Source organism: Micromesistius poutassou (assembly GCF_964030765.1).
Source record: "Micromesistius poutassou genome assembly, chromosome: 17".
Classification (NCBI taxonomy): domain Eukaryota; kingdom Metazoa; phylum Chordata; class Actinopteri; order Gadiformes; family Gadidae; genus Micromesistius; species Micromesistius poutassou.
Window position 1 is genome coordinate 14,943,687 of NC_140287.1, and position 10,676 is coordinate 14,954,362.

The 10,676-nt window shown below is 53.6% G+C and overlaps 1 protein-coding gene across 1 annotated transcript in view; it reads left to right on the top strand.

The window, feature by feature from the left end:
- The first annotated feature begins 338 nt into the window (after positions 1 to 338).
- Positions 339 to 10,676, top strand: part of trip11 (thyroid hormone receptor interactor 11) — a 17,068-nt gene continuing 6,730 nt past the window's right edge. Inside the window, exons 1-13 of the mRNA XM_084481852.1 lie at positions 339 to 904; positions 2,300 to 2,376; positions 3,038 to 3,148; positions 3,404 to 3,700; positions 3,963 to 4,031; positions 4,268 to 4,433; positions 4,526 to 4,831; positions 5,185 to 5,225; positions 5,335 to 5,433; positions 6,023 to 6,226; positions 6,575 to 9,035; positions 9,302 to 9,864; positions 10,171 to 10,311. Of these exons, the coding sequence (XP_084337978.1) occupies positions 766 to 904; positions 2,300 to 2,376; positions 3,038 to 3,148; positions 3,404 to 3,700; positions 3,963 to 4,031; positions 4,268 to 4,433; positions 4,526 to 4,831; positions 5,185 to 5,225; positions 5,335 to 5,433; positions 6,023 to 6,226; positions 6,575 to 9,035; positions 9,302 to 9,864; positions 10,171 to 10,311 (4,674 nt within the window). The 5' untranslated portion in view covers positions 339 to 765. The remainder of the gene's footprint in view (positions 905 to 2,299; positions 2,377 to 3,037; positions 3,149 to 3,403; positions 3,701 to 3,962; positions 4,032 to 4,267; positions 4,434 to 4,525; positions 4,832 to 5,184; positions 5,226 to 5,334; positions 5,434 to 6,022; positions 6,227 to 6,574; positions 9,036 to 9,301; positions 9,865 to 10,170; positions 10,312 to 10,676) is intronic.

A 10,676-nucleotide genomic window follows, 5' to 3' on the forward strand; every position in this document is an offset into this window, starting at 1 on the left:
GTTTTCGTCACAGTCGGCCCCTATCTGCCTCGAGTTTTTCATCATTCATTTTTTTAAAATAATGCGTCATTTTTTAAAATAATTTTATAAAATATTATTATTGCTGTCACGCTTATCAAGCGTGACCGTTTTTAAAGCCAAAAATGGACAATGGACAAGACATTAAATGGTGCAATAGTATCTTCTCCAACATATACCGTTACATAGCTTCTCCATCACCACACAGCTCAAACAATGTATTGCTAATCAATAGTATCTTAGAGCGCTCCACGGTGTTGGTCCTCCACGATCCCACAATGCATCGCTTCGCCGTATCGGCTCCACGTCAGAGCTGACAGTCGAGCCGATAATGGCTGCAGTCGAGGTGGCACTTCACAGGCGTTGTTTTGTTTAATTTGGCTTCAAAACACCCCAACACGGCATGGATAAACGCCTGCGGTCGAACGGATGTCAAGTGTCCATCGTAGACTCGTAAAGTCACGGTTGTCGAGAGGAAATGAAGCGGCGTTCAGTGCGTTTGTCTGCCCATACTAGCGTTACGTTACGCCGCCTATGAGCGACGGGTCGGGGGGGCTGTCTTCTCTCACGTTACATGTCACCGTATGGCGGTCCGTGACCCCGCTTTAACCAACCCGCGACAAAGTTAGCCTCGAACCGGGACGTGTTACCACGACGTGACGGGTTAATGAGGTAGCTCACGTCCCGCCCTCGTCAGTCCAGACCAAGCCAGCTCTGCTCGGGTCCCGGTCCGTTTGCTCCGAGGAGATGTCATCGTGGCTGGGAGGACTGGGCTCCGGCCTGGGCCAGTCCCTGGGCCAGGTCGGGGGAAGCCTGTCCTCGTTCACCGGGCAGATATCCACCTTCACCAAGGACATGCTGCTGGAAGGTGTGGAGGAGGTTGGAGGTAGGTGGTGGTGTGGGATGTGTGTGGAGCTGTTGAGGGGCGGACGTGGACGTCTTGACGGGTCCCACTCTCCCTGGTTTCAACTTGGAAAAGTACAAACGTAAGCTCAGCGCTTCTTGTGTCGAGACCGAGACGTCAGGTGTATAAGATCCATATGTCACAAATACGAACCCAGCTCTCGTCCCAGTGCCAACTAATCCAGTGGTCTGGCTGTCACTTGATCACATTCCCAAACAAGGATTTGCCCGATCTCATTATGGGGCATATATTAAAGTATCTGAAGTGTAAAATAATGCAAACATATAATACGACTATTGTTAAAACAGTACGTGCATCGCGCTTTTACTCATTCAATATTGTCTAGCTGGAAGAAGCCAAAGGTCTGTAATCATTGTTGGGGTATCACTGAAAACCGGATGTTCGTCATGTCACGCAACGACGCGTGGCTCGTTCTGTTTACCAAACAGACCTAGCAGCTGACATGAAAATGCTCCTTTCTTTCGTCAATCATTAAAAGAAGCGTAGCAATTTCCTACTATACAATTGAGCATTATTTGAATGATTAAGTTTATACATATTTTAAGGATTAAAAAACCTGACCATTGTTATCTTTAACCTTTTTGAAGGTCTATCTTAGGTATGTCCCAGAAACAGATTCAAATAAATGATTAGATTTGAGATTGAAGATTGTGACTGTTACTCTACAGTACATATGGTTTGTTTTTACTCAAATATGTCAATAAGATGAAGAGTCTAGAACAAACAGTTTGAATGATATGAGCGTGACTAACACTGTCAATGTGTCAATCCCTTATTTTAACCATCCAATGAAGGTGAATGGCATTGATCTGCTCATAACTCAGCCTCCCAACAATCTGTGTCTGGGGCTGATAAAGTTCAGCGGAGACCAAGAACTTTGCTCTCCCATGTCCAACTCACGGCCTTCTCCACAACACCAAAACGACGTCATGATCTTATCACCCAGACTCAGTCTGGGCTTACACAAGCCTGGCTTCAACCCAAATATATACAGGACACCAACTCGATGTAGCCTTTGGACGTACTGTTGTTTAAGCACAAATGTATTAAACTAACTTTATTAGTATGTTTTTCATTCCTTGGGGAGGGGATGTAAGTGCCATGTTCAGGGAGAGAGTTGTGTTTGCAAGGCCAGTCAAGCCAGTTTGTCGTGTTTATCAGATGAAGCTGTGTCTGTGTCTGTGTGCACACCCATAGGCTACAGTAATTTGAAGTGTGTGTGTAGCTGTGTGTTTGCTCAAATATCCCAAAACAAACCATTTATGGAATTCCATACGTGTAAAGTACTGGAGCAACGTTCTCCACTTCCTGTTCCTAGATTTTTCGCTGAGCATGTCATTTCCTCTCCTACCACAGATGCCGCCACGGAATTACAGGTGTCCAATTCCAAGTTGATGCAAGTGGAGATGGCTTTCACTGCCCAGCGCTCAGAGGTACTGTGGTTCCTGGAGTTATTGGGACCATAGTTATTCACACTTTACCAAGTGTGGTCTTAACTCTCAACAGTTATTCACACTTTATCAAGGGTGGTTTTAACAGTTATTTACTCTTTATTAAGGGTCGTTTTAGCTAATTCACACTTCATCAAGGATCGTTTTAAGTTATTCACACTTTATTAATGGTCGTTTTAAGTTATTCACACTTTATTAATGGTCGTTTTAAATTATTCACACTTTATTGAGTGATTGAAGTAGTTATCCACACACTCTATAAAGGGTAGTACTGATATTATTAGTTAAACATACTTTATGAAGTTTTTAACTCTGATTCATTATTGACATCGTTTTTAACTGTATATTTGTGGTTCAGGCTCTCATGAAACTCTTATACACCCATTGACTTAAAATGCATATAAAAATAGATATAAACAAGACCCTTTTATATACACAATAATGTATTCATGTGGATGTGGCCAAGCAAGAACATTGTCCCTATAAGCACTGGTGCAACAAGGAGATTCAATTAAAGAGACAAAAAGCAACTCATGGGCCTTATTTACCTTATTCACACGCAGCTAGCGTTTGGATCCAAGATGTCCACCAGCTCAGGGTGTCCTGTGTTATGAACCCTGATGTCCCCTGTGTGTCTGAGCAGCACGAGCGACTGAAGAAGCTCCATGTGGAGCTGGAAGAGAAGCTGGAGGCCTCGGAGATCCAGAACAAACAGCAGTCCACAGAGTACAGGAACCAGCTGCAGCAGAGAGATGTGAGGATGTGCTGTGTTCATGTTCACATAGAAATGTATGGTTATTATGTTATGTTTGTGTTCTTATAGAGACGTATGGATGTTATGTTTGTGTTCTTATAGAGACGTATGGATGTGTTATGTTTGTGTTCATCTAGAGACCTATGAATGTGTTATGTTCATATAGAAACGTATGGTTGTGTTATGTTTGTAGATCTGCCTGCCTAGGAACATCTTTTGACGTGTGTGTGTGTGTGTGTGTGTCCCTCCCTCCAGGTGGAGATCAGTCACCTGAAGGCCAGGCAGAGTGGTCTCCAGGATGAGATACAGACCCTCCAGCACTCCTCCCATGTGGCCATGCTCCCCCTCACCACCACCACCTCCTCCTCCACCGTCCCCACCACCACCTCCTCCTCCTCCTTCATGCCACACACCGTTGGCGGCCATCACGGTTTCCATGGTGACGAGATGGATCTCAGCGACGTCATGTGGTCGCAGCAGGAGATCAACCGTCTGGCCACAGAGGTGACACGCCTGGAGGCGGAGCTGTCCCACTGGAGACGCGTTGCCCAGGTAACCACCATTCCCCGCCTCCATTTTGTTCCCCCCCCCCCCCCGCAGACCAGGACGGGCATATGTGTTTTATCGGAAGTTTAAGTTTTTAACATTTGGATAACAATATAAATTATTTTTTGATGGCAGATGTTTTATGTGGCGGAAGAGCCGTTTCAAAAGTGTTATCCAGCATGGAGTTGATGATTGTCAAAGCAATGTAAGAAGGATGTGAATTATGTAAACTGTATATCTTAATTCCGAAAACAACATTTTTTTTAAGGCGTCCAATTCAACTGGATCTGGAAATGGCGACCATGCGGACGGCCTTAAACTCCAAAGAACCATCGAGGTGAGCGTTTAATGCATAAAACCCCTGTAAATCACATCTTTGTGTTTCTGTCATCTGTGTACCACATTCTGATGTGTAAATAAACATAAACCAATCAATCACCTTCAATTTGAGACTTGACACAATTTTGTGTGTGTGTACGTGTGTCTCTGTGTACGTGTGTGTCTGTCTGTCTGTGTCTGTCTGTCTGTCTGTGTCTGTGTGTCTGTGTCTGTACATGTGCGCGCGTCCACCAGGACCTGCGGGAGCAGATGAGCCGGGAGGTGGACGAGCACCAGCACGAGATGGCCGCCCTGCAGGACGCCCAGCGCCACAAGATGGCCGACTTCAGCCGGCGCCACCGGGAGGAGCTGGCGGAGTATGAGGAGCGCATCGAGGAGCTGGAGGAGCAGCTCCACACCGGTGAGGAACAACACTCCTCCTCACCATCCCTCCTCACCCCAACATCCCTCCTCACTCCTCCTCATCTACCTTCCTTCTCTCTCTCTCTCCAGGGGAGAGATCTCAGCCCTCCTCCCCCATCTCCACCTCCCAACCCGACGTCCAGAGCACCTCCCTCCAGCGAGACTCCCAGCTGGAGGAGCTGAGGGCCAGCCTGGAGGAGGCGCAGAGCAGCCGGGGCCTCCTACAGAAGGAGAGGGCGGAGGCGCAGGAGGAGAACGCAGAGCTGCTGCAGAACTACTCGCGGCTCCAGGCGTCGGTGGCGGAGCTCCAGGCCCGGGTGCAGGAGCAGGAGGACAAGGCTGTGCACAGGGCCCAGATGGAGAGTGAGATCCAGGGGCTGAGGAAGGCCCTCGCAGGTAGAGAGCCAAGAGAGGGTTCCTCCAGCAGGGGCTGTGTTTATGACCGGCATCCCCCAGGTTAAATCTCCCTCCCATGGCCTACTGGGAGGATTTGAATTGAGGTCTACCTGGCCAAAATGCTGTAGTGCTGTGTGTAGTACTGTGGCCGTCAGAGAACTGGTGTTTAATATGCCTTCAATGTTCTCATCCTCGCTTTTTCAATCTCTATCGACAATGTTGTACGTTTACATGTCACCGCATGGTGTTTTCTCTGGTTGATGTTAGTCTGCTATGTATTTCTATTACGTAGTGAATAGGAATAATGCATTAAGAAGGTGAACACATACTTACACCTGCTTGTTTTGTTCCAGGCGCCGAGCAGGAGCTGGAGAGACTGCAGAGTCTGCCTGAGGTGGGTGTAGTGTAGTGCAGTGTACTCCGTGTGACATTGGGTCCTTCAACACTGGACCTCTGAATGCATACATACCCCCAGTATCCTTCTCATCCCTCTCCTCCGTCAGGCTGAACCCAGAGAGGAGGTGGAGCACGCAGACATCTTGGAGCTGAACACCGTCATCGGCTCTCTGAGGGAGGAGAAGGAGCGCTTGGAACAGGACAAGGTGTGTGTGTGTGTGTGTGTGTGTGTGTGTGTGTGTGTGTGTGTGTGTGTGTGTGTGTGTGTGTGTGTGTGTGTGTGTGTGTGTGTGTGTGTGTGTGTGTGTGTGTGAGTGAGAAATAATCCACAGTTAGTAGGCAAATTGACATTCTAATATGCTGCTGATAAAATACTATTATCTCTCATGCAGAGTAAAGTCCAGCTTTACATAGCAAAAGTCTTTCCCATTCCAGGCCTTCCTGGAGGTAAGACATGGCAGGGACCCATACCTCCTGAACCGGGAGTCTCCATAGCTAAGGGTTGTTGTGCGTGATGGTGAAGCCCGTCATGGTGTGATGTAGGGCTGCTCGATTATGGAAAAAAATATAATCATGAGTATTTTGGTCAATATTGAAATCACGATTATTCAGACGATTATTTTTGAGTTTGAAAAGATTATGCATTTATTCAGCATTTCTCTCCAGCTGTTCTGAAAAATCCGATGAATTGCACAGCCCTAGTGTGATGTTCAGTCTCCATAGCTAAGGGTTGTTGTGCTCAATGGTGGAGCACATCATGGTGTGATGTTCAGTCTCTCCCTCCTTGTCCAACAGCGCTCCTTGCAGGCCAGCCTGGAGGAGAGCGAGGCCAGGGGAGCCGGCGGAGGAGGAGGAGGTCCTGGGGAGTCCCTGGATCTGGAGGAGCTGCAGGAGGAGCTGGGGAGGAGAGCCAAGCGGCTCCTGGAGGCCCAGGAGGAGCGGGAGACGCTGCTGGCTGAGCTGGAGGAGCTGGACGGCCAGAACCAGGAGGCCACGCAGGTCCGCAGACGAGACACTTCTGTTTTGTACAAATATAAAAGATGTCCTTGAAGCAAACACGCTGTTTGGCTGACATGTCAAAGGTTTTAGTTTAGGTTTGTCTTGAGACTGATTCTCTGGTGTGCATCACATGCCTGTAGCACAGTAGGATGCTATGCTTCACTATGCTTGTATTTCAGACGCTGTTAACTCGCATCACATTGGACAATAATGTCCATAGTCTTTTAAAAAGCCTGTGAATAACCTAACTAAAACATGAATGTATTACCAGCCTTCTTAAACATGCTAGTTCAGTACATGATGCGGAGGCGACGTCCTGACGTGTTGTTGCGTGTGTGGTGTTTCCAGCACATGATCTCGGTGAAGGAGCATCTCTCTGGGCAGCTGCAGGAGTCCCAGGAGGAGGTGTCCCGGCTGACCTCTGACCTCACGGCCCTGCAGGAGAAACTCAGCCAGAGCGCCTTCACCCTCAACGACCTGCACATGAGCAAGAGGACCCTCGAGGACACCGTGAAGGAGCTGAGGAGCAGCCTGGGCCGGGCGCAGGAGCAGGCCAAGGAGGCGCGCAGCGAGTCCTTGGAGCTCAGGCGATCTCTGCAGGAGAAGGAGGAGGAGAGGCTTGACCGGACAGGAGAGCAAGGAGAAGAAGGAGTAGGGGAACGAGCAGAGCAGGAGGACAGGCTGAGAGCGGAGCTGCTGGAGCAGGAGAAGGAGTTGGCGGAGCTCCGGAGTGAGCTGGGGACGGCGAGGAGCTCCCGTGAGGAGGCACTGTCCGAGAACTATGAGATGAAGATGAAGTTGGAGAAGCGCAGGTTGCAGGAGAAGGAGGAGGAGGAGCAGGAGGAAGTGGGGGAGCTCAGCAGGCAACTGAGGGACGGCCACGCGGTGCTGAGCAGGACGGTCCTGGAGAAGGACACCCGCATCGAGGCCCTGAAGCTGGAGAAGAGCCAGCTGGAGGGGGAGCTGAGCCGCGCCGAGGGCTCGCTGGCGGCCCAGGCCCGGCGTTACCAGCAGACCATGGAGGAGCTGAGCCGGGCGCGCTCCCTGGACGCCACGGCGCTGCAGGCGGAGCACGAGCGGGCGGTACGCCTCAACCAGGACAAGGAGCAGGAGATTGCACAGCTGAGGAGGGACGTGGAGCAGATGGCGGCCGACCACAGGGACACCAATGAGATGCTGTCCATCACGGTGGCGGGGCAGGAGCAACTGACGGACCTCCTGCAGGAGAAGGACTCCTTCATGGACACGCTGAAGCAGAACGCCACGGAGCTCCAGAGGGAGCTGGAGACCAAGGTGGAGGAGGTCTCCCAGGAGGCGCACGGCCTCCGGCAGGTGCTGGAGGAGCGGGACCGACACCTGGGCGTCATGAAGGAGGACAACAGCCACCTGAGGGAGGAGATCGACCGGCTCAGGGACCAGCAGAGCCGGCCGCAGCCCCACACGGAGCCCCGCACGCTGGACATCATCACGGAGCTGGAGACGGAGATCCACCAGCTCAAGGCCTCCCGGGACCTTCTGGAGGACGAGACGCACGCCCTGAGGAGAACCACGGAGGAGCAGCAGGCCTCCCTGCTCCTCGCCCAGCAGTCCCTCCTGGCCCAGCAGGGGGAGCTGGAGCAGGCCCACGCCCGACAGGAGCAGACCCTCCAGAACTACAACCGGCTCCTCCACGCCCGGGACGAGGAGGTGGCGCGTCTTCAGCAGGCTGTGGACGGCCTGGGCAGCCCTCCTGCTCCCCAGGTCCAGGGGGAGGTCATCCTTCACCAGGACAAGGACAACCAGTCCCTGAACGGTGGCGAGAGCGGCAACGAGAAGCACGACCTCTCCAAGGTGGAGATCCAGCGGCTGGTGCAGGGCATCCAGGAGAAGGAGAGCGAGATCCACCAGCTCAGCGAAAGGAACGTCTCCCTGGCCCGCCAGCTGGACCAGCTGGCCCTGTCCCGTGACGAGGCAGGCAAGCTGGCCCAAATGGTGCGGCAGAAGGACCTGGAGATCCAGGCCCTCCACGCGCGGGTCACCATGGGCCAGGACGTCCTGTACCTCCAGCAGCAGCTGCAGGCCTACGCCCTGGAGCGGGAGCAGGTGCTGTCGGTGCTCAATGAGAAGACGCGGGAGAACAGCCAGCTGCGCTCCGACTACCACCGCCTCATGGACATCGTGTCGGACAAGGAGGCGGCGCTGCTCAAGCTGCAGCAGGAGAACACGCGGCTGGCCAACATGAGCGACCCGTCGGGCAGCCAGGAGATGTTCCGCGAGACCATCCAGAACCTGTCGCGCATCATCCGCGAGAAGGACATCGAGATCGACGCCCTGACGCAGAAGTGCCAGACGCTGGTGGCCGTCCTGCAGGCCTCGGCCGGCCCGGAGCCCGGCGGCGGCGGGGGGTCCTGGGGCGGCGGTGGCGTCAGCAGCAACCAGTTTGAGGAGCTGCTGCAGGAGCGCGACACGCTGAAGCAGCAGGTGAAGAAGGTGGAGGAGTGGAAGCAGCAGGTGATCACCACGGTGAAGAACCTGCAGCACGAGTCGGCGCAGATGCACGAGGAGCTGCTGAAGCTGCAGGGCAAGGTGTCGGCCGACAGCGACTGCAGCTCCCAGCTGTCGGTGGACTACGCCCACCTCATCCAGAGCTACGAGCTGAAGGAGCGGCGGCTGGGGAGCCTGGGCCAGGAGCTGGCCCAGGTGCAGCAGACCATCAGTCAGCTGAGCAGCACCAAGGACGTCCTGCTGGGCAAGCTGGACAGCGTGGTCCCGGAGGTCGCCGGACAGCTGGCGCAGGCCGGCGATGCTCTGCTCTCCATGGAGCCTCTCAGTGAGTTTATTTACAGACACGAGGCCACAGCATACACTTTGTTTGATGCACTGCATTGTTGCATTTGGACTAGGGCTGCTCGATTATGGAAAAAAAATCATAATCACGATTATTTTGGTCAATAGTGAAATCAGGATTATTCAAACGATTATTTTTGTGTTTGAAAACATGATGCATTTATTTAGCATTTCTCTCCCCAAACCACGTTGTAACTGAGTACATTGAAATTTCCCCTTAAAAAAACATGATACTAACCCCACAAACAGGTCCAGTCCAGCAGGGCGTCGCAGCGGCACCGTCGGCTCCGTCCCACGGAGGGCTGCAGCAGCTGCAGGCGGAGGTCCAGTCCCTGCGGGCGCTGGTGGCAGAGCGGGACGCGGCCATCCGGACCCTGCAGGAGAGCAACCTCCGGCTGTCGGCCTCGGAGGGCGAGCAGCGGGGGCGGGCGGAGGAGGCGCGCCACGCCCGGGAGCGGCTGGAGACGCTGCAGCGCTCGGCCCGGGAGAAGGACCTGCTGATCAAGACCAAGGGCGACCAGCTGGCGCAGGCCAGCGAGGCGCTGAGGAACCGCGAGAGCGACAGCGAGGTGCTGAAGCAGGCGGTGACCAACCTGAAGGAGCGTGCGCTGATCCTGGAGCTGGACGGCCGCACGCTGAAGGAGGAGAACGAGGCGGTGGCCTCCCGCTCCCGGGAGAAGGAGTCGGAGTTCCGGGCGCTGCAGGAGACCAACATGCAGGTGTCCTTCCTGCTCCGGGAGAAGGAGTTCCAGCTGACCTCCATGAGCGAGAAGGCCGCCACCTTGGAGAAGATGCTCAAAGACAAGGACCAGGTCGGCTGGGTTCCAACTGAGATTATGAAAGCTTTGGCTTTGGATTTGAGGTTTTGACTTGTTTTCTAGGATGCTTTGTACTTATACTTACTTATATGTGGAGCAGGTCCGAAGTGTGTAGAGGCTCCATGGGGGCTCATGAGTGTGTAGAGGCTCCATGGGGGCTCATGAGTGTGTAGAGGCTCCATGGGGGCTCATGAGTGTGTAGAGGCTCCATGGGGGCTCATGAGTGTGTAGAGGCTCAATGGGGGCTCATGAGTGTGTAGAGGCTCCATGGGGGCTCATGAGTGTGCTGCTGTCCCTCAGGGGAACTCTGGGGAGCTGAACCAGCTGCTGAACGAGATGAGGTCCATGCAGGAGAAGGCGGTGCTCTTCCAGCAGGAGCGAGACCAGGTCATGCTGGCCCTCAAGCAGAAGCAGATGGAGACCACGGCCGTGCACACCGAGGTATGAGGACAGCACCTCCTAACCTCTAACCCCACCCTCCTCCTCCGTCCCCAGCCTCTAACCCCACCCTCCTCCACCGTCCCAAGCCTCTAACCCCACCCTCCTCCTCCGTGTCCCCAGCCTCTAACCCCACCCCCTTCTCCAGCCTCTAACCCCACCCCCTCCTCCAGCCTCTAACCCCACCCCCTCCTCCAGCCTCTAACCCCACCCTCCTCTGTGTCCCCAGCCTCTAACCCCACCCCCTCCTCCAGCCTCTAACCCCACCCTCCTCTGTGTCCCCAGCCTCTAACCCCACCCCCTCCTCCAGCCTCTAACCCCACCCCCTCCTCCAGCCTCTAACCCCACCCCCTCCTCCAACGTCTAAC